Below are 24,877 nucleotides of genomic sequence, written 5' to 3' on the forward strand. Positions count from 1 at the left end.
CAGAATAGAGTGAACATTGTGTAAAGGCTCGAGCACAGATAGGACGGAACACTACCTCAGGTAGGCTTGAGCGGTTCAACCTCAGTTATTTTGCATACTAACGTAGCCTTGAAACGGAACCTCGCCTTTGTATCTTTATTTTCAAATAACGGTACAGAAGGTACTAGAAGCATCAACACAAGGAATTATTTCGTTTATATTATGTGAAAGCACCGCTGTATCTTACTTGGAGCCAGTTCTGACTCAGGCTTCTACAAGTGTGTTCGTACTTGAGAATTATGCAGAACAAATGGATAACCAGCGCCTAATCCTGCAGAATCGGCGTGGTTCATTGGAATTGATGGAAGGTCGAAAAGATCGGAAAGCACTGCTGCAAGCGCACAACGACGCCCGTGAGGAAAAAGAAGGATTACTATATGTTGATGTAATAGCAGAGATGAATCGGTAAGCATTTTACATTATTGTTAACGCCCTTTAATTTCTAACTTATGAGAATTTAGTTTTCAGGCGCGTATATGTCGAAATGAATTTTTTCACATTTGCGTGCAGTCTAACACAAAAAGTATAGAACCGATCATTATAAAAATCGATCAGGAAAATTTTTTGTAAAATTACAAGTTATATAAACCAACTTGGGAGATGATATCATGATTTTAAGGGTATTTTTCATTGCATAATTACAGAAAAATCGTGAAAGTCGAAGTAAATTGTTCCAACGCGTATAAAATTTTTAATTTTCATTGCCTTCACCTGCACTGAGGTTCATATTCTTAGAAAATAGGTTATTAATGTAAAATAAAAACCCTTCTGATTTCAGATGAAAATCGGAATGACTACACTGCACGCAACTGGACAACTAAAACACAACATTCAGCGGACACCACATCGTTACTTTGTTATTTTTGGTTGGAATTATTAAAAAATCACGAAAACTGTTGGAAATATGAATGAAATTATGTAAAAATTTGATTAAATTCTAATTAATTCTTCTCACCAAAAAAATCCCAAAAAAATCAGTCAGACAGCCTCCTAATGTGGTTTCCCTCCTTAATACCTAATGTCAATAACTATTATTGTTAAAACTGCCAAGTGTTGGTTCTGTGAAACCACAAGAGTAAATCCGCCTGTTTTTGGATTTGTAGCAACTTTTTTAGTAAATTATGTTGGCTCAAATTTTGGTGCCACCACTTGCTTTTCCTAAGTTGTAAAAGTACATCTTGTTGGCAGTGTTTCTTACTGATGTCAATAAACTACTGTGCTAGGTTTCGTAGTACGTTCTGCCTCCAATAGCCGCTTGTAAAGACATATTAATATATTCTGGTGGAATGTGTTTTTCGGATCTGATGTGTTTTAAGCTTGTCTTAGAGCCTGTTTTGTGTGGAACTTTCTGCTTGTTTAAATAAAGTGAGTCGTTTAAATTTTAATGAACATTTCTGGTCCAGTATCTTACCATTCAACACTAGATGCCTACTGCTTTCAGTTGCATAGTGTGATGGTCATGATATAGAAAGCAATAGAATATTCAGAGTGTAAAAAAACAACATACACAAAATTTTATAGTATTTGGAGGAGATATAAGGACATTCTTGTCAATGGGACTAAAAGTGAGAAGATCACAGTTGTCTTGTAAGATGTCCATGAAGGTTTTGAGACTAGTGATGTTTAAGGCAAGCGTTCAAAGTGCCGCATGGTGACTGTTATTTTAGAAATTGAAATTTCTCATTTTTAGAAGACACAAGGAGCGACCTGTTTTACTTGCTAAAAACTTTCTAAAGCCCAGATCGCAAGCGTATTTCTTAATTTAAAAATACGGTCCTGACAGACTCTGCTGCCATCTTGAGATCTTAAGAAATATTTTTGTTACAAAAAGTATTCATTTTAAGGTGGACCTCAGGGCAAATTGTCATGTGCATAGAAAGTAGGACATTATAGAAGGTTTGTCATAATCAAAATATTCGAAAACGTAAACTACCTTGTGAAAATGGCAATATCCGTACATACGTCGCTCACAGATGGTTGATTGTTCGTCACAAATACACAGTACATAGTACCAAATCTGTTTACATAAGCTGGACATATTATAAACATTGAAAACCCGCCTGAAACGGCTTATAACGTTTCAGTTGTACTTTATAGGCCCCTTAAGTTGGATTTTCAATGTTTAGAATATGTTCAGCTCATGTAAACAGATGTGCTATTGTGTAGTGTGTTTTTATGACGTAACGATCATCTGTGAACAGTATATCTATGGACATGTTCATTTGCACAAGGTGCTTTATGTTTTTTAATATTTTAGTTATGACAAACCTTCGTTAAGTGTTGTTTTTCATCCACGTGAGAACCTGGCCTGAGGTCCAATTGAAATTAACACATTTCGCAACAAAAACATTTTTCAAGACCTGAAGATGACAGCATAGTATGTCGAAACCGGTTGTTTTAGAGATGTTGCTGACCTCCAACAGATTTATATTTGTTGGTGAAGAAGGCGTTTGGTGGACGACACACTTCTGAAGAGCTGCTTGCCAGTTCGGCTGAGCTGGAGTGAGTATTCATGAAACACCTGTCTGTTTCTCACTGTCATACACAATTAGCATGCAGTTACCAATGAAGTATTGATGTAAACGAACGACGCTTTCAGGAACACGTGTAAATCACTATGTATATGAATACCATCTTTGAACATCACTGCTGTCATTACTCTTATAGATCCTAGTGGGGAAGCGGTGCAACTGCGACATTTTTGCCACATAAGAAGCTGCTTTTTCATTTCCTGTAAACACTCTAAAATTTTGTAAACGTAGGCTTTTTATACCCTATATTTACAGCCTCTAATACATCAGGTTACACAATGGCCTACCAACAATAAACATAAATTAAACACACACACGCCACAAAATAAATATATGATCTTTTTAAATTCATGTGACATTATACTATACAGCCGTCTCTAAGAAAATTGTGCAATAAATGAAAGTACTATCGACATATATGACACTGGATTCTTTCCTAGACTGGGAGAGTGTAGCCAAATATTGTTTTCCGAAGCCACTCGTCGTCTGTCCCAGGAAAATTTTGCACGTAGACAGCGACCAACGCTGGATCGGTAAGCAGGTTCGTGCCTGACGGCACTTTATATTGTAGACAGCTGCGGCGCTGTTTTATTAGATCTCATATGGGGCTGAAGCGAATGTATGGCTGGTATATCTTCGGGTGCTCCGCCGGGCTTGAACATATTCCAAAAACAGCGCTCGGACTACCAGACGAAAACGATAGAGTTCTCAAAATAAACGCAGCAGTAGTACTGCGTGATCGGAATAGATCCTTGAATTGCACGTCTGAAGTACTCCTACAGGAGTGTACTGCTGCACAGTGAATATGTAGTCTCCCGGAGTACAATTCACCTTTTTTATATTAATGCAAACGGGGAGGTTAAGAGTGAATTTTAACTTTAATAAAACAGCAAATATGATACATCGCAGCTTACCCCATAACTGATCTACAAATAACTGTGCTACAGTCCATTACAGTTCAGACGGATTCTTAATTAGCATCGTCGGTCTTTGCTGTCAGAGAAATTCTCAGCCTTTGAATGTTCACATCACCGATATCTTCAAAGAGAGACCGGTCGATTGGATGCTAGGTCGGTAACATATGTAGATAAATTTTCCTTTTTTTCAACCCTAAATGTCACTCAGTATGTCTTGAGAACTATGAAGTTTGGCAGATAACAACATTGCAGTCGGGGGCAGATGTGGTTCTTAAATAAGTATAATGTCTTTCACCAATTCCGCAATCAAGAAGCAGTTATGTTGCTTTGTATACATGATTAAAATAAAGTAAGCGATGTGAAGTGATGTTTTAGACCAGTATCTTACAGGGTGGACAAACAGATGCCTCTCTACCACATTTAGACCTACATCTATACACTGTAGATCGCGGTGAGGTGCGTGGCAGAGGCTACGTCGCATTGCACCAGCTATTAGGGCTTCCTCCCGTTCCATTCACGTATGGAGCGCGGTAAGAATGATTTCTGAACGACCCTGTGCTTGCTGCAATTATTCTAATCTTATCCTTACGATCCCTGTGTGACTATACGTAGGGGGCTATAGTAAATTCCTAAAGTCATCATTTAAAGCCGGTTTTGGAAACTTTGTGAACAGACCTTCACGGGATAGTTTACGTCAATCTTCCAGAGTCTTCCAGTTCAGTTCCTTCAGCATCTCTGTGGCACTCTTCCACGGATCAAACAAACCTGCGACCATTCGTGTTGCCCTTCTCTGCACACGTTCAATATTCCCTGTTAGTCCTATCTGGTACAGGCCGTACGCACTTGAGCAGTATTCAAGGACCGGTCGCACAAGTGATTTGTAATCAATCTCCTTTGTAGACCGATTGCAATTTCCTAGTATTCTACCAATAAACAGAAGTCTGCCACCTGCTTTGCTCACGAATGAGCCTATGTGATCATTCCATTTCATATCCCTACAAAATTTTACAACCACGTATTTGTATGAGTTGGCCGATTCTAAAGTGACTCATTGATCTTATTGTCTTAGGCTAATACGTTTTTCCGTTTTGTAAAGTGCAAAGTTTTTGGGTTTTCCCGTCGTTTTTCCAGGTCAATTTAGCGCGGATGTCTCCCGCATCTTTCTTCTAATGCCTGACATCGCGCTGTGTTCGTAACGATCTTGATGCAAACGTGGACTGTTAGTATACGACCACTACTCATCAAGTAATAATACCTGATCTCTCAGTTCAGTATGGTCTGAAGCCCACAATTTCTGCAATTAATGCATCGAAACGCTGCAGCAAGGAATCAGAGAAGGTACTGTTATGTCCATGAGGTATCTCTCTCCAAAAGAGTGAATGCGACGTTTAATGTTTCTGTAGTTGAAAGGTGTTTCAATAGTTGCTAAATTCAGTAGCAATACACCTCTGTAAGTCAACACATACACAACATCTGAGCAGACTGTGACGTGCAACATGTTTTCATCAGTCCCTATCGTTGGTCTGTCGTAGAATCTCTCACTTATCGTTATGAATACTTTGGTCATTTAAATATAAAACTAGTCAAATATGTACTAACTGAGACATATAATTGCCATTTTTTGAGCACGTCTTTTCCTTCCTAATTAGATATAGCATACAAAAATCCAGTTCTCATTACAAACAAAAATTCATAGTTACCGATCCTTTACAAAAGATTTTTAATTAATATTGTACAATTGAAAGAAAGTTACATATCAAATTTTTTCTCTTTCTTTTTTTTTTTAAGCTACGTACACAATGAGGTGACAAGACATGAAACAGCGATATGCACATCTACAGATGGTGGTAGTTGCTCCTACTCAGGGTGTAAAAGGACTGTATTGCTGGAGCTGTTATTTGTATTCAGGCGATCATGTGAAACGACCTCTGATGTGGTTATGGCTTCAAACGTGGAAGAGTAGTTGGAGTTAGACACAAGGGACATTCCATTCAGAAATCATTATGGGTTCAATATTTCGAGATCTACAGAGTCAAGAGTGTGACGAGAAAACCAAATTTCATGAATTATCTGTCACCATGGACTACGCAGTGTTCGGCTGCCGTCTCTTAACGACCGAGAGCAGCGGCGTTAACGTAGATTTGTTAGTGTTAACAGACAAGCAATTCTGCATAAATTAATGGCAGAAATGAGTGTGGGAAGTACGGCGAATGCATCCATTAGGAGATTGAGATGAAGTTCAACGTTAATGGCCTATGGCAGCAGACCACTTACGCGAATGCATTTGCTAACAGCACGACATCGCCTGCAGCGCCTCCCCTGAGTTCATGACCACATCAGTTGGACCCTAAACGACTTGCAAACCATGATCCGTTCAGATGAGTCCCAATTTCAATTGGTAAAAGGTGATGGTAGGTTTCGAGTGTAGCACAGATCCACACGAAGCCGTGGATTCAAGTTGTCGACAAAGTACTGTGCATGCTGGTGGTGGCTCTATAATGGTGCGTAATGTGTTTACATGGAATGGACTGGATTCTGTGCTCCAACAGCAGCGATCATTGACTGGAAATAGTTACGTTCGGCTAGCTGGAGACCATTTGCAGCCATTCATGGACTCCATGCTCCCAAACAACGAAGGAATTGTCACCAGGCCACAATTGTCCGCAATTGGTTTCAAGAACATTATATTCTAGCGAATGATCCCTCGACATGAATTCCACCGAACGTCTACGGGACATAATCGAGAGATCGGTTCCTGGAAAAAATTGTGCATTCGCAATACTTTCGCAGTTACGGACGGGTATAGAGGCAGCATGGGTCATTATTTCTTCAGGGGACTTCCAGAAACTTGTTGAGTCCTTACACGTCAAGTTTCTGCACTACGCCGGGCTGAAGGAGGTCAGACACGATATTACCCCATGATTAATTTTTTCACCTCGCTGTAAATGCTCACAGGACATGCACCTTCGTCTAAAAATTTGATTCCGCCAGGATTCAAACATAGGCACCCCCCCCCCCCTTACTCGTCAAGCGAACACACTACCACATCGTTCACTGTTTACTTTAGCGTATTAAAAATGGTTGGAAAATTAAAATTTGAATTTTTCTAGAATTTTTTAGATTTGCATCGAACTTCTTTGGGAGAGGTATAATCGGGTTCTGAACTCCATGTACCATAAATATAAGAAATTATAGAAATCCTATACCCCTGCGGTGTTTGTAACTTCGTTTGCCCAGTTTGGTTTGTGACGACTTCGAAGTTACTAACTGCAGTATCGATAGTGACACCGCTCACCTATGCTTCTGGCGTGTACTCGCAAAGACTCTATTTTGTCCAGTGATGTGATGTGACGATTTCCAGTGCACACAGTTCACACATTTTTTAGGTGCGTATTTTGGTTCTTAGGACGCGGCAACAGACAGACATATTTGTGACAAGCTATGTAAACGGAGAAAATGTGACATAATGTTGTTTGATATTAAAAAAGTGTAGGAGACATTGAACAATGTTATTACTAGTTTATTTGCTTGGAAATTTATTACTCTATTTGACTGACGATATTACGATAATTGATATCACGTATCGGATTGCTCTGGCTGTTATTATCTAACTGGAGTTGTCTCTATTTTCCGCTGGAGTCCACAATGGATACAGTATCTCAGACAGTTATCGACGTGGTGGCAGCACGTTAAACGTTTGAAGCACTGTCCGGCACCAATGTCAACACAACGTGTAAATCAAATAACACGCGGCCTCTGCCGGCTTATCGGTAAAATTACAATTGTTTGCAGTGTTGCCGGCAGTCGACATCTGCCTTTGCATAACTATTCCAAGTTACTAGCAATGTGTGAATCAGCTTGCACACTCTAACACACGACTCCGAAAAAGACGAGGACGAGAATGTCGGCGGAAATGAAGAGCTACGCAATAGACACTCAACGCGATGTCCTACGTCCGAAGGCGGTTCTCAGTACGTTCGACATACTTCCATCGTACCACGGTTACAAAAAAGTGGCATGGATTACGGCAGAAACATATAGTGGATAACGTCGGAATCTCCACGATGCTGTTCGTAGATGATGAGGTCGTCTAAAAGAATGCACCATCACCAGAAGACTGTATCACACTGCAGAAAGACCTGCAGAAATTTGATGATTGTTGCAGACATTGGCACTGGCCCTGAACATAATAGGAGGCAACATATTGGGCTTAAAAGGAAGAAGAAAACCACTATTGTACGATTACACCACTGGAGATAAATCTCTGTAAACAGTAAATATCGTAAAATGCCAAGAAATAGCCACATGGAGCGATCTGAAGTGGAATTATCACACGAAACAATTTCGAGGCCAGTCCGAAATCCATACGAAGAATCTTAAGTTACCATCATTCATCGAAGAAAGAAGTGGTATACAAATCAGTTGTTTGACCCATCGTACAATGCTGCTTATCAGTCTGGGATCCTTACCGAGTTATATTAATAGTTCATATAGACCAGATTCAAAGAAGAGCGGTACATTTCGACACGGGATCGATTAGGTGGTGCGAAAATATTACGGAATGCTCAGAGAACTTCACTGACAGGTGCTACAAGCCATGCGTTGTGCAACACGGAGAAGTCTGGCACTGAAATCCTCAGAGATTACTTTCCGGGAAGAATTGGGCACCATAGTAGATCTTCCAGTATACGTCTCTCGAAATAACAAGACGATCTGAGAAAATAGAGCTAATAAAGAAGTCTGGTGGCAATCATTCTTCACTCGTGCCATTCGTGTATGGAACATTGTTGTAACAGACGTAACCTCCGTAGCTGAAATGCTCTTACGGCTGGAAGTAACGTATTAAGCGAAAGTTTCAGTTTTCCAATAGTTTTGCTTTCAGTGACTCGCTAACTGATCTTGGATAACATTTTGGAAAGATGATCAGTTGACATCACAGCAGCTGAGAAGAGTGCTCCACCTACCATCTTCGAAGGATGCCATGGGTCTGATGATGGTCATGTGATATGACCGAAACCGATCACCTATGTCCTTGTAACATACGTGGAAAGATTAAGACTGAATTTTAAAAACAAAAAATTAAAAAAAAATTAGTCACTGTTCCAAAAATGTTTATTAAGATTTTGGAAAGAGTTTCTGTAACCATTATAAATACGCAGCGTAGGTTCTTTAAACTGAACCCCCCCCCCTCTCTCTCTCCTTTTCTCTCCCTTCCTGAACAGAGCGTTATGGCGCAATTATTAGCGCAGTGGACTCGCATTCGGGACGACGACGGGTCAAACCCGCGTCCGCACATCCTGATTTAGGTTTTCCGTGACTTGGGCAAATGCCGGGATGGTTCCTTTCCAAGGGCACGGCAGACTTCCTTCCCCATCCTTCCTTAATCCGATGGTACCGATGGCCTCGATGTTTGGTCCCATTCCCCCAAATAAATCTGAGATGTTGCGGCAGAAGAGAAGTCATCAAGGCTCCATTCTGCGAGCTCCCATCCAATCTGATGACTGACGCTTAGTTGGAGAATGCTCGTAAATAATTTTGAGAGATATGCTCCTTCACAACGCTGATGGAGGTAGTCATCGCAAGTAGAAGAGATAACGAAATAATTTAGTTCTCAAATAGCTATCCCCATTCATAGTGATGAATATCCCGTTCTTTCTTTCTTTCTTTCTTTTACGCCAGAGTCCCGCAGCGATCGCAAGGTCGGCGCAATTAGAACGGATTTGGCAAGGTTAGTTTTAGGGGTGGACGGATGCCCTTCCTGCCGCCACCCCGTACCCTCAGGGATGGAATCAGTGTACCACAGAAGTCTCCATCGAGTGTAAATCGTGAAATAGTGCGAACGTGTTTCAAATGTCTGCGCCGCGTGTAATTGCGGCGGAACGTGGGGACCAACCCGGTATTCACTTAGAGGGATGTGGTAAACCGCCTAAAAACCACATCCAGGCTGGCAGGCACACTGGCCCTCGTCGTTAATCCGCCGGGCGGATTCGGTCGGGGGCCGGCGCGCCTACCTGAGTGCAGGAAGCAGCGCGTTAGCGCTCTGATGAATATCCCGTTCTATGCACGTAAAAGTCTCAGGTGATAAGGTACGTTTTGCCATCGGCTACTGAGTGCAGAACTGCTGTTGAACATTTTGTGCAGTGTGTGTTTTTATTCTGCACGAAATCAATTGCACAGTAAACTGTAGCTATGTGTACAGCATTCCGTAATGCTTCATGTATATTCAATTCTTTCAAATTATTCGGAGAAGTATTATCAGAAATTACTCGCTTTCATACGAAGATGGGAACTTTTATAGTGGCAACTAATTAGTTACATCTCGTACAAAATACACTCCTGGAAATGGAAAAAAGAACACATTGACATCGGTGTGTCAGACCCACCATACTTGCTCCGGACACTGCGAGAGGGCTGTACAAGCAATGATCACACGCACGGCACAGCGGACACACCAGGAACCGCGGTGTTGGCCGTCGAATGGCGCTAGCTGCGCAGCATTTGTGCACCGCCGCCGTCAGTGTCAGCCAGTTTGCCGTGGCATACGGAGCTCCATCGCAGTCTTTAACACTGGTAGCATGCCGCGACAGCGTGGACGTGAACCGTATGTGCAGTTGACGGACTTTGAGCGAGGGCGTATAGTGGGCATGCGGGAGGCCGCGTGGACGTACCGCCGAATTGCTCAACACGTGGGGCGTGAGGTCTCCACAGTACATCGATGTTGTCGCCAGTGGTCGGCGGAAGGTGCACGTGCCCGTCGACCTGGGACCGGACCGCAGCGACGCACGGATGCACGCCAAGACCGTAGGATCCTACGCAGTGCCGTAGGGGACCGCACCGCCACTTGCCAGCAAATTAGGGACACTGTTGCTCCTGGGGTATCGGCGAGGACCATTCGCAACCGTCTCCATGAAGCTGGGCTACGGTCCCGCACACCGTTAGGCCGTCTTCCGCTCACGCCCCAACATCGTGCAGCCCGCCTCCAGTGGTGTCGCGACAGGCGTGAATGGAGGGACGAATGGAGACGTGTCGTCTTCAGCGATGAGAGTCGCTTCTGCCTTGGTGCCAATGATGGTTGTATGCGTGTTTGGCGCCGTGCAGGTGAGCGCCACAATCAGGACTGCATACGACCGAGGCACACAGGGCCAACACCCGGCATCATGGTGTGGGGAGCGATCTCCTACACTGGCCGTACACCACTGGTGATCGTCGAGGGGACACTGAATAGTGCACGGTACATCCAAACCGTCATCGAACCCATCGTTCTACCATTCCTAGACCGGCAAGGGAACTTGCTGTTCCAACAGGACAATGCACGTCCGCATGTATCCCGTGCCACCCAACGTGCTCTAGAAGGTGTAAGGCAACTACCCTGGCCAGCAAGATCTCCGGATCTGTCCCCTATTGAGCATGTTTGGGACTGGATGAAGAGTCGTCTCACGCGGTCTGCACGTCCAGCACGAACGCTGGTCCAACTGAGGCGCCAGGTGGAAATGGCATGGCAAGCCGTTCCACAGGACTACATCCAGCATCTCTACGATCGTCTCCATGGGAGAATAGCAGCCTGCATTGCTGCGAAAGGTGGATATACACTGTACTAGTGCCGACATTGTGCATGCTCTGTTGCCTGTGTGTATGTGCCTGTGGTTCTGTCAGTGTGATCATGTGATGTATCTGACCCCAGGAATGTGTCAATAAAGTTTCCCCTTCCTGGGACAATGAATTCACGGTGTTCTTATTTCAATTTCCAGGAGTGTAGATACGTGTTTCAAAGTTTTAATGACCTTCAAAGTAGTCACCAGCATTGTGTATAACCCGTTGCCAGCGATGTGGAAGCTGTAGGATACTTTTAATAGTGCTAGTTGTGTTGACAGTTCGAGCGACGTGGTCTATTCCCCGACCAATTTTTAGCTGTTCTGAAGTGAATGCCGTGAAGTGTTTCCTTCAGTTTAGAAATCGAGTTGAACTTAAGAGGGCTTAAGTAAGGCCAGTGCAATAGTTGGTATAGCAGACCCCTCAGCCAAAGAAATCAGTAACAGCCTGCACTGTACGTGCTTGAGCACTGTCCTGCAAAATGATGCTCAGGTCCTGCAGAAAGTGTCATCACTTCTGTCTCTATGCTGTTCATTTTTGGAACAAAACCAACGACCAGCTTATAAACAGAAGAGATGACACTTTCTGCATGACCTGACCATCATTTTGCAAGACAATGCTGTAGCACGTACAGTGCAAGCTGTTACTGATTTGTTTGACTGATGGGGCTGCTAACTGCTTTACCACCTACTGCACTACCGTGACTTAAGCCCTCGTGAGTTCAACTCGATTTCTAAACTGAAGAAAACCCTTCACGGCATTCGCTTCAGAAGTGTTACAAATTCTTCGGGCAATAGACCGCTACGCTCGAACTGTCGACACAACTGGCACTGCTAGTGGTATCCTACGACTTTCACATCGCTGTCAACGGTTTATACACAATTCTTGTGACTACTTTGAGGTTAGTATAACTATTTTGTACGACCTGTAAATAAATAGTTGCCATTATTGTTCAAATGCGTGTGAAATCTTATGGGACTTAACTGCTAAGCTCATCAGTCCCTAAGCTTACACACTACTTAACCTAAGGTATCCTAAGGACAAACACACACACCCATGCCCGAGGGAGGACTCGAACCTCCGCCGGGACCAGCCGCACAGTCCATGACTGCAACGCCTTAGACCTGCCATTATTAATGTTTCAACCCTCATATCTAAGTGCTGTGGGCACAGACAGGGACCACGACTTCCATAGCACAATGTTCACATACAAGTTGGCCACAATGACAATTCTGTGATTTTTAATCGATTTTACGAGTGGTTTTCACATTGACGGTGTTCAGTTATACAATCTATGCCAACCATTTATTAGTTGCGCTTGTGAGCTACTTATTTAATTTGTAATGCATTTTGAGAGTTACGTAACGTTACAAAATGTATTGTTAGGTCATGAATTTGTTTATAACAAGGCATTTTCACTCGATCACGGTTTCAAGACAGTGCAGCGGTTGAAGAAAAACAAGGAAACAACGCGACAAATGCTTGCTCCAGCATAATGCAGATGATAGCCAATGCTGCTGTTGTGTTTGGCCACGAACGACATCGGTGCAGTGTTCTCAGTTCATTGTCGCCGTCAGAGGCGGTCAGAACAGTGTTCCGTGTAGTTGTGAGGACACTGTGTCGGAGCTAAGTGAGTTCGAACGTGAGCAAATCCGGGTTTTTCCGTAACCAAGATGACAGAGGTGTCCATGCATGAATACTCACCGTATCAAACGTTTATACTGCATAAGGGAAAACGAACATACACTCCTGGAAATTGAAATAAGAACACCGTGAATTCATTGTCCCAGGAAGGGGAAACTTTATTGACACACTCCTGGGGTCAGATACATCACATGATCACACTGACAGAACCACAGGCACATAGACACAGGGAACAGAGCATGCACAATGTCGGCACTAGTACAGTGTATATCCACCTTTCGCAGCAATGCAGGCTGCTATTCTCCCATGGAGACGATCGTAGAGATGCTGGATGTAGTCCTGTGGAACGGCTTGCCATGCCATTTCCACCTGGCGCCTCAGCTGGACCAGCGTTCGTGCTGGACGTGCAGACCGCGTGAGACGACGCTTCATCCAGTCCCAAACATGCTCAATGGGGGACAGATCCGGAGATCTTGCTGGCCAGGGTAGTTGACTTACACCTTGTAGAGCACGTTGGGTGGCACGGGATACATGCGGACGTGCATTGTCCTGTTGGAACAGCAAGTTCCCTTGCCGGTCTAGGAATGGTAGAACGATGGGTTCGATGACGGTTTGGATGTACCGTGCACTATTCAGTGTCCCCTCGACGATCACCAGTGGTGTACGGCCAGTGTAGGAGATCGCTCCCCACACCATGATGCCGGGTGTTGGCCCTGTGTGCCTCGGTCGTATGCAGTCCTGATTGTGGCGCTCACCTGCACGGCGCCAAACACGCATACGACCATCATTGGCACCAAGGCAGAAGCGACTCTCATCGCTGAAGACGACACGTCTCCACTCGTCCCTCCATTCACGCCTGTCGCGACACCACTGGAGGCGGGCTGCACGATGTTGGGGCGTGAGCGGAAGACGGCCTAACGGTGTGCGGGACCGTAGCCCAGCTTCATGGAGACGGCTGCGAATGGTCCTCGCCGATACCCCAGGAGCAACAGTGTCCCTAATTTGCTGGGAAGTGGCGGTGCGGTCCCCTACGGCACTGCGTAGGATCCTACGGTCTTGGCGTGCATCCGTGCGTCGCTGCGGTTCGGTCCCAGGTCGACGGGCACGTGCACCTTCCGCCGACCACTGGCGACAACATCGATGTACTGTGGAGACCTCACGCCCCACGTGTTGAGCAATTCGGCGGTACGTCCACGCGGCCTCCCGCATGCCCACTATACGCCCTCGCTCAAAGTCCGTCGACTGCACATACGGTTCACGTCCACGCTGTCGCGGCCTGCTACCAGTGTTAAAGACTGCTATGAAGCTCCGTATGCCACGGCAAACTGGCTGACACTGACGGCGGCGGTGCACAAATGCTGCGCAGCTAGCGCCATTCGACGGCCAACACCGCGGTTCCTGGTGTGTCCGCTGTGCCGTGCGTGTGATCATTGCTTGTACAGCCCTCTCGCAGTGTCCGGAGCAAGTATGGTGGGTCTGACACACCGGTATCAATGTGTTCTTTTTTCCATTTCCAGGAGTGTACATCGTGAGCTAAGCCACAATGTGGATGAGCGTGTGTGGTGAGCGATCGTGACGAAGATTTTAACGAAAAATAGGAGAACGACGGCTGGAAAAGTCACTGCACAACTGAATGTCGCATTCGCTGACCCTGTCAGCTACAAATCAGCACGAAGGGAGAAATGTGAGCTGGAATTCTAAAACCGCTCGTCAGTTAGGAGCGGCCAGTAACAGAAAGAAATGGTGCCGAAGCCAGGGAGCAGTAAAAGAAAGTCATTTGGTCGGATGAGTCATATTTCACAATGTTTCCAACTTCTGGCCGAGTTGACGTCCCAAGATTGAAACACGGCGGCGGTTTGGGGATTAATGGGATGGCCGTATCGTGGTATTGCATTGCGACCTAAGTTACTCTCCAATGTGACCGTTTTGGCGTATCAGGCCCATGCATTGGTACAATGTTAACTCCCCAGTCGTGATGCTGTGCTACAAGGCGACAGTGTCCGTGTTCACACAAGTCGCCTCGTCCACGACTGGTTTCGTGAGCCCAAGGAGAGGAGAAGGCTACGTGATCGCTCTCCATCATCATTACCTGAACTCACCATTTTTTTGCAGGAGGAATGATATAAGATTCCCTTAAAAACCTTACAGGACTTGTGTTCATAAACATTTCTGGCTTGCAGCCGGTCGTCGTAAACTTCATTGCACGATATTTCGGCTGGACAACTGCCAGCCATCTTCAGGTGAGCCGAACGAGGACTGTCGAAGACGTTCTCCGCTCCAGCTTGTATAGTTTGCTGATAGTACTTCCCCGCATGCGTTGCAGTCGCGGAGACAGAAGGGCCACACCGACCAGCGGCAGCGCCCTCGCTGGTGGAACTGCAGTACTCAGCTGCCGTCGGTATTGTCGCTGGCCGCAGCTATCGAAGTCTTCTGGCGTCTTCGTCTCGAGCAAATTTCGAAGATGACGGGATTCCACGCGTTTTTCAATAGGCAACCACTGTCACGGTTCATTAGATTTCCCGCAATGCGTATTTCAACGGATTCTTCGATAATTAAGTCCCAACAAGATCTTGCTGTGTCCAAAATCGAAGTTTTGTCGTACTCCATTGAACGTCCGTTAGATGTACAATGTTCCGCAACTGCAGACTTACTGGGTTGCAGTACGCGAGTGCAACGCTGATGTTCTGTACAACGCTCTTCCACTGTACGCGTTGTCTGTCCCATATAGACCATACCACATTGACACGCCTTCCGCAGTAACAAATCATCCTTCACCGATCCCAGCAAATCCGAAATCTGAGAAGGCGGACGAAAAACCACGTTCACATGAAAATTGTTAGGAATCTTTGCTATCTTGGAGGAGATATTTCCGACAAAGGGAAGAAAAGCTAGGGACATGGCATGCGCGTTCTCCTCCTTATCCACTTCCCCATTCCTGGTTAAACGGAAGAGTGACAGCACTGTGGGACATTCTGTCTATCGTAAGCCCGCTCACACTGATTTGTATTTGCATTCTTCAAGTTGCCATCATCCAATCCCGACCATGAGTGTACTTAAAAGCCTTGTGCACAGGGCACACGCGGTGTCGGATGCAGACAATTTGCCTAAGGAACTGGCACATTTGAGGACGCTGTTCGGAGACAATGGGTACTCGACCCGGCAAATTAACAGGGCCTTCTCAACTAGAGCCAGGAACCGGGAAGTGGATAAAGAGGATATCGCGCCAGCCAAGTCCCTATCTTGTCTTCCCTTTGTCGGAAATATCTCCTCCAAGATAGCAAAGATTCTTAATAATTTTCATGTGAACGTGGTTTTTCGTCAGCCTTCTAAGATTTCGGATATGCTGGGATCGGTGAAGGATGATTTGTTACTGCGGAAGGCGTGTCAATGTGGTATGGCCTATACAGCACAGACAACGCGTACAGTGGAAGAGCGTTGTACAGAACATCAACGTTGCACTCGCGTACTGCAACCCAGTAAGTCTGCAGTTGCGGAACATTGTACATCTAACGGACGTTCAATGGAGTACGACAAAACTTCGATTTTGGACACAGCAAGATCTTGTTGGGACTTAATTATCGAAGAATCCGTTGAAATACGCATTGCGGGAAATCTAATGAAGCGTGGCAGTGGTTGCTAATTGAATGACGCGTGGAATCCCGTCATCTCCGAAATTTGCTCGAGACGAAGACGCCAGAAGATTCGATAGCTGCGGCCAGCGACAATACCGACGGCAGCTGAGTACTGCAGTTCCACCAGCGAGGGCGCTGCCGCTGGTCGGTGTGGCCCTTCTGTCTCCGCGACTGCAACGCATGCGGGGAAGTACTATCAGCAAACTATACAAGCTGGAGCGGAGAACGTCCTCATCAGTACTAGTTCGGCTCACCTGAAGATGGCTGGCAGTTGTCCAGCCGAAATATCGTGCAAGGAAGTTTACGACGACAGGCTGCAAGCCCGAAATCTTTTGAACAGTGGATTCGCCGGGAAAATTTCAAATTTTACGTACAGGACTTCTGTTTATTCATTCATAGGCGACTGGAAGCTGTGTTAAATGCAAACGGTTTTCCTACACCGTATTAGATATAGTAACGTGTTGTACTTTCTGTGTTCCCATTCATGTGCCCAGCACCTGTATTTTCATTACTAGCCAAGTTTCTAAGACTCTTACAGAGTCCACGACTCTACTGTTGCGTGCTGCTGCTTATTACTCGTTGTCGTTGGTCGGAGCCAATCAGGTGACAGTATACGGCAAACTATGAGATTTGGTCAATGCGATCACGTTTTTCTTCCGAATATATAACAATTTCGAGGTTGTGGTTATGTTGGTATCTAAGAGCACAGCTCAAATTGCTTTTAGTGAAACGAGCGGCAGTGGAACTATTCGTCTTGCTTCTAAAATTGCTTGGCTGTTTTTCCGTGTCGTATTGTCATTTCCGTGGTTGTGGTTAGGGTGGGACCCACCAGAAGAGTTTCAGTTGCTGTGAGTGAAATAAAGTAACTTCATTCACGAGGAATAAGAAATTACGAAAGAGTAGTATGATTGGCTATGTGCATCCAATTCGCCGTGTTCGCTTCCATCCTTCATCGAGGAAATCGTTACCACCAGGAAAAGCGGCTGTCGCTGCAAGCGTCCACCAGCCGTAATTTGGCTCGCGGAGTACAGGCGGAGATGTTGCGGATACCGCGGCATGCAGACACCGGAAGGTGCCGCTGCCGCGGAGTGGTGTCGCGGTCGCCGGTGGTGCCGGCGATCGCGGCGCGCGTCGGCGCAGGCGCAGGCGCGGGCGCGGCCGGCGGCAGCACGTGGTGCGCGGCTCGGCGCCGCACAGTGGCGTCATATCGACGGTGGCGGCGAGGCGGCGCCAGTGCGTGTGTCGGCGCGCGCGCTCGGACATGCGGCGGCCCTGCGGACGCGCCCGCGGGCCAGCACCTGTCGCGCGGCCCGCGCCCGCCGGCGCGCCCTAGCCAGCGCGCACCATGCAGCCCAAGAAGCGCTACCTGCTCGTCCTGCTCTCGTGCGCCTTCCTCGCCTACTGCTACTTCGGCGGCTACCGGTTAAAGAGCGACGGCGTCTGCGGAGATGCCGCCACCGGCGCCGCCGTTGCCGCCGCGGCGCCGGGCGGGACGGCGAGCAACGGTTCCCTCCTGCCCACGTACGCCGAATCGCGGCTCTCCGGCGATTACTTCGACTACGAGATCGAGACGTCGCCGGACTTCCGGTGGTCGGGGATCGGCACGCACCCCGACGCGGACCCGTCGGCGCCGCACCGCCACTGCCGCATGAGCAACTGCTTCGACTTCGGGCGGTGCCGCGGCGAGTTCAAAGTGTTCGTGTACCCCCAGGCGGACTACATGGAGGTAGACATCGGCCTGAACCCGGCCCCCTCCTACCAGAAAGTGCTGGACGCTATCGTCGAGTCGCGCTACTACACGACCGACGCGCGCAAGGCGTGCCTCTTCGTGCTGGCCATCGACACGTTGGACCGCGACCCTCTGTCCGCCGACTTCGTGCGCAACGTGCCGTCGCGGCTGCGCAAGCTCAAGCTCTGGAACGGAGGTCTCAACCACGTCATCTTCAACCTGTACTCCGGCACCTGGCCCGACTACGCCGAGGACGACCTGGGCTTCGACCCGGGAAAGGCGATCCTGGCCAAGGCGAGCATGTCCGTGGCCAACCTGCGACCCGGATTTGACGTTTCCATCCCTCTCTTCCACAAGAACCACCCGCAGCGCGGCGGCGAGCCGGGCTCCGTTCACGCCAACAATTTCCCTACGCGCAAGAAGTTCCTTCTCGCGTTCAAGGGCAAGCGCTACGTTCACGGCATCGGCTCCGAGACGCGCAACGCTCTCTACCACCTGCACAACGACCGGGACATCGTCATGGTAACGACGTGCCGCCACGGCAAGAGCTGGCGGGAGCTTAAGGACGGCCGCTGCGATGACGACAACGCCGACTACGAAAGGTGAGCGCGGACGTCTCACTTGTCGAAACTCAGTAGATTTGCCGTCTCTTCTTTTTCACCTGTTCTACAAAAAATTTTCGAGCTCTTCTACAGGCACGCTGTGGATCTTATTAATTCGCTGGTGTTTTATTTATTTTCTGTTACTGCCCACACTTGTGTAATAGATACAGCAAATCGTACTCCAGTAGCTTAAATTGCCGGTTACGTGTGAATTAGTCTTGACGCTCGAACATATTACTTGACTTCGCATTTACTGTAACCATTTAATAATTTATTTATTTACTCTTCCTAAAAGTATACCGCATCGTTAACATGTTCTGATTGACAACAGCATTGTACCACCAACATATGCTCTCATCGGTCATTTTATCTGTAGAACCAATTAAAATCGTGTTAAATCTTAATAAACGAGAACAAAAATTTACTGCCCTTTCGCTACTATGAGTAAATCGTTAAAAATATTACAGCGACAATAAAAGAACCGAAAAACTTTTGAAGACAGCTGTTATATTGAGACTGAACATATATCAACGCCGCCGTTTTTATAAAATTTTATTCATTCTGCACATCCTTCTGTTGGTATGATTTACACTAGATCTGACAACTATTACTGTAGTAGATGCATAATGCTATCTACTCGTGCTAGCACACTGTAACCGTTGTGATGTGCCTTCTGCGGTGGTGAAAGATTAGTCGCTCTCCGTACACTTACATCATTATGCTTCATGTTATTTTAGTAAGCAATATGAAACTATTACTTTACGTTTACCTCCAACTGAATAGATACAGATAGACTACGCTGAAGAATGTCTACTGAATAGTGTACTGCATCAATTACCACAGTTCATTCCGGAGCACAGATTCTGCTTTAGGATCTAACACTTTAGCTGTAATGTAATCGTATATCTCTAAATTTTGCGCTATGTCTTCGCTTCTGACATCACGACATCGCAATGTAGGTTCCTCCACGAGGTATTTCATTTATGGACACTTCTTACATACTATCTTGTGTAAGAACGTAGTAAGCGGAAGTCTGGTCATGTCTGATTCCAAAGGTGTATTACCGATAAAGAAAATGCAACACACTTAGGGCAGTCAACGCACTGTGGCCAGCTACCTCTACCTTTGCAGTCATCCCATTGTCTCAGACTGCCATGAAAAACAGCAAATGCAAGCAAATTTCTACAGAAATTGTAAATTTTTCAACCTCACTCGAATTTCTGATTTTCTGTTGTTGTTTCCATTAGGCAAAAGTGTTCAGTAGACTAATATAATGTAATTAGGGACGTCTGATAAAAATAGTTTCTCAAAATAAACTAACGTGGATATTCATTTAATCAATGAAGTACGAAAACATATTAGGAAAATCGCGCTAGAAAATATGGTTGCCATAATAGCTACATATTTTATCAGTTTAAAAATTAACGCGTTCTTGTACGGCAAGCTGTGAACACAAAAGTAAATGACTTTTTTTTAATATCGTCTTTCGTACGTAGAGTCACTGGCATGTTGCATGCCACTTTGTTCTAGAAATCCGTTGGACAACGTGTGTTCGCAACAGTTTCGTGCAACATTAAAAGTAAATTATTTTTATTTAATGACGCGTTTTGTAGGTAGAGTCGCTGGGATGTTTCTTGACAGTTCGTTCTAGGAATTCGTCAGACAACCTGTGTTCATAATTGTTACGACATTACTCGTATACTTTAATGCCCCGAGTAGCGTATACGTATTCAGTCCATTTATCGTTATGTATTAAGATATTAGCATCAAATATCTCTCTCAGTTATCTTCAACACTGGTAGTTTCATAGAATTTCGTCTCTCGTCCATTTACTCAGATATTTCCGCATTTCTTCACTTTTACACGAATGAAAGATGAATCTAGAAATAAACAAAATATGATTCATAAAATGCGGAGCGTATCGGAGAAAAATTATTTGATAATTTCAGTAAAAACGTACTCCAACACGAACATTTGCTTTTACCGGAATAAAATTTAATTCAATTGTGAAGAATTCCAAGCTTTTACTACATGTGAGTAGTTTCATGTACATAAAACTAGAGTGCATCTGTTGTTATAGATTCTAATTGATAGCAAATATTTAACTAACAACAAAGGGCTGTGTTACTGGAAAGTAAGAAAATTCTTGGAAAACAGCAAACGTGCATTGTGACATTTTCACTAAATTATGTGATGAATTGTAACAGTATTCCTCCATCGCCTCGACATAAGCGACACGACGCTACGGAATTTTAATGTACAAAATAATTCCAAACAATAACAAAATACTTACGTTTCAGTTGCCACTCGTATGTATGATATCGCATCCGTCATCTGTGATATTTTGGTTCGCAGTCCTTACATTATCATCGGCAAAAAAATTGGATACCGTCGGTAGGAACGACGTGAACATAGCGGCTGTAAATATTTCTACATCATTTCTACGTTACGCTAACTAGAGAATCGGGCTAGATGAACTATCTAGGAGTTTCAGCTCAATTAGACGGCACAGCTCCTCTATACGGAAAGAGAAGCTTCTGTTTCTTCTAGCATTAAATATTTCTACACTCTCGTTCGTGACTCAGATGCTTAATAATGACGAGATTTTGTAACACGATCTCTACTATTTAAATTTATTTGCTTCATTTCCTTTATATTCTTAAAAACTTGATGCATGGCAATATTATGAAAAGTTTTATCTAATTATGAATCTTTTTTTTGTCTGTGTCCTAAGTTTATCATCGTTCTTTCATATTCCATTGAATTCAGATAGACTCTGCTTTAGTTTCATTTACTGCAAATGTGCGCATTACACTTTCAATTATTAACACGCACCAGCCCAAAAATCTGTGGGAAGATTAAATTTCAGATTTCTGTTCATATTACGACAACTTTAGCATGAGGTGGTGATTTCAATACATTGCCGTTGGGAAAGTAAAAACGGTTGTGTTTTAACGGCCCATCGCGGACGAGATCCTTCGAGACGGACCACGAACCTTGGTTGCGTAAGGAAATCTTCTGTGTTGTTTTCCAAAGGAGCCACACCGGCAGCTGCCCTAAGTAATTTAGTAAATTCACGGGATTCCTAAATTTCTGATATCCTGACAGGGTTTTGAACCGCTACCCCTCCAACTGCGAGCACCGTATGTTATCACTGCGCACCATCGATCACTCTTACCGCATGAAGCACGTAGAACTTGTCAGGATCGATAAGATCCTTAATAACAGTAGTTTATGATGATGACCAAACTCACACCAAATGAATCGATACTCTTAAAATAAGGGAGAAGACTCCCTCTTATTACCGCTGTATGTAGGAACTTTCAGCTTCCGAAAACTGAATATTGGGAGATCTATCCCTAAGTTCGTTAATTCACCTAATCGAACAACTGCAGTTTCTGCAGTCCATTGAAGTTTGCGTTAAAATCAGACTAAGTCTTCAGATGGAAACATTTACATCTACATACAAATTCTACAAACCACCGTCTGGTGCGTGGCGGAGGGTATCTTGTACTACTACTAGTGATATTCTTTACGGTTCCACTCGCAAACAGATGGAGGAAAAAGCGACCGTGTGCATGCCTCACTATGGGTCCTAATTACTCTCATCTTATGTGCCTTGTCCTTAAGCGAATATATGCCGGATCTATAAATTTTCTCAATAGTGTTTGTCGAAAAGAATGTCGCCTTTCCTTGAAAGAGGAAGTATCTCCGTAATACTTGCTCGCTGATCGAACATACCGGTATGAAACCTAGCATCCTGCCTCTGAACTGATTTTATCTCAACCTTTAATGCGACCTGGTGGGAATCTCAAGCACTCTAGCAGTACTCACGAAGGGGTATCATTAGCGTTCTATACACTGTCTCCTTTACAGATGAACCACACTTGCTTAAAATTCTCCCAATGAATCGAAGTCGATGATTCCTTTTCCCCACTACAATCCTTACATGCTCATTGTATTTCATATCTCTCTGCAACGTTCCACCTAGATATTTAGTCGTATGACTGTGTCAAGAAGCACACTACTAATTCTGTATTCGGACATTACGGGAATGTTTTGTCTTACTCGTCTCCATTACCTCTTCCACATTTAGAGCTACAATTCGTCGCCAAAATTAGTAATTTAACCTAAGCCAATCTGTATCGTTCTACGGTCTCTCAACGAAGGCACCTACCCGTACACCACAGCGACATCAACAAACGCTGAAGATGGCTGCTCTCCCAGTCCATCAGGTCATATATATATATATATCGAACGCTTTTAGAAAACCTACGAATATGGTACTGCATGTTGCGCTTCACCAATGGTTCACAAGATATCATGTGAGAGAAGGGCAACTTTAGTTTCGCATGAATGATGATTGCTAAAACCGTAGCGATTCGTGGACAGAAGCTTCTTCGACTAAGGGAAATTTGTTATATTCGAACTGAGAATGTGCTCAAGAATTCTTCAACAATTGATGTTAAGGATGTTGGTCTATAACTTTGAGGGTCCGTTCTTTTGCCCTTCTTATATACAGGAGTCATCTGTCCTTTTTCCAGTCGCTTGGGGCTCTGCGCTGGGCGAGAGATTCGCGATAAATGTAGTAGGGGCCAATGACGTAGATTACTCTTTGTAAAACCGAACTGGCTTCCATCCGGACCTGGCGACTCATGACCCATCTCTATGCGGCAAATCCGTAGACTTTCCCCGCTAATTCACAGCTACTTTCTTTTCTCCATGTAAAGTGCAGTATCGCAGTGAGTGTTAACACCTATTACTAGGCGAAACTTCTGTGTTGCACTCACGGTTACCGTGAAAATGAGTAATAATACCAGATTGTGCTCTAACGTACAAATTACTTAAATAGTGAACACCATAATTACAGTTTTACACCTAATTACTCACATAAACTTTACATCTGTCAGACTTCATATTACACGTTCAGTCGCAAAAGTGTCCGTAATTTCGGTTGTCTGGTGCCGTGAATATCGTCGCTGGCCATTTTCTGTAACGTGAAAAAATAATATTTATCATTTTTTGGATATCAAAGGCCACCTTAACAGCAAATCCAAGCGACTATGATTCGTAAAGACCGACTGAGTCAAAAGAAGAAAGAGATATTGGCTAATGTTTGAAATAAATTTTCATATTTGCGATTATCGTGTCTTTTAGAAAGTAAGCTCTATGATCTAGCTTTAGGGATATCATACCACAGCAGACTATGAACCTACTTCGACATCTTTTGCTTAACACCTTTGTCGATGAATGTGGAACTTTGTGTGTATGATTGTGGAGTTCTGCTGCCACTTCATTTCCCCTCTTACAGTGGCCAGGATAATTTTGAAGAATATTCCCCACTGCCATGCAGTTCTACTACTGTGCTCACCTCTAAATATATACTGCACCAAGTATTCCCCATTTTTTTTAGTTTATGTATTCTAATCATAATCGCTATAGGTAGCCAGGGCGTTATAACTGGCAGATAAATTATTTATTCCTTGGCATACTAGCAGCTCCTAGCGAAAGTTTTACATCGATATCTTTCCTCACAGTTTCATTTTACTGTCTCGTCACTAGGATCTTTACCTGTACACCTACCGGCTGATCAAAAAGTCAGTACAAATTTGAAAACTGAATAAATCACAGAATAATGTATATATAGAGGTACAAATTGAAATACATGCCTGGAATGACATGGGGTTTTATTAGAACCAAAAAATACAAAAGTTCACAAAATGTCCGACAGATGGCGCTTCATCTGATCAGAATAGCAATAATTAGCATAACAAAGTAAGACAAAGCAAAGATGATGTTCATACAGGAAATGCTCAATATGTCCACCATCATTCCTCAACAATAGCTGTAGTCGAGGGATAATGTTTTGAACAGCACTGTAAAGCATGTCCGGAGTTATGGTGAGGCATTGGCATCGGATGTTGTCTTTCAGCATACCTAGAGGTGTCGGTCGATCACGATACACTTGCGACTTCAGGTAACCCCAAAGCCAATAATCGCACGGACTGAGGTCTGGGGACCTGGGAGGCCAAACATGACGAAAGTGGTGGTTGAGCACACGATCATCACCAAACGACGCGCGTAAGAGATCTTTCACGCGTCTAGCAATATGGGGTGGAGCGCCATCCTGCATTTTGGTTCTAATAAAACCCCATGTCATTTCAAGCATGTGTGTAAATTTTTACCTCTCTAT

The 24,877-nt window shown here is 44.7% G+C and overlaps 1 protein-coding gene across 1 annotated transcript; it reads left to right on the forward strand.

The window, feature by feature from the left end:
- The first annotated feature begins 17,698 nt into the window (after positions 1-17,698).
- On the forward strand, positions 17,699-18,688 carry LOC126183127 (exostosin-1-like). The gene has a single exon (XM_049924913.1). It carries the CDS (start codon positions 17,699-17,701, stop codon positions 18,686-18,688), a length of 990 nt encoding a protein of 329 aa, XP_049780870.1.
- Positions 18,689-24,877: the final 6,189 nt, after the last annotated feature.

Source organism: Schistocerca cancellata, chromosome 1 (genome assembly GCF_023864275.1).
Source record: "Schistocerca cancellata isolate TAMUIC-IGC-003103 chromosome 1, iqSchCanc2.1, whole genome shotgun sequence".
In the NCBI taxonomy this organism is placed as follows: Eukaryota; Metazoa; Arthropoda; class Insecta; order Orthoptera; family Acrididae; genus Schistocerca; species Schistocerca cancellata.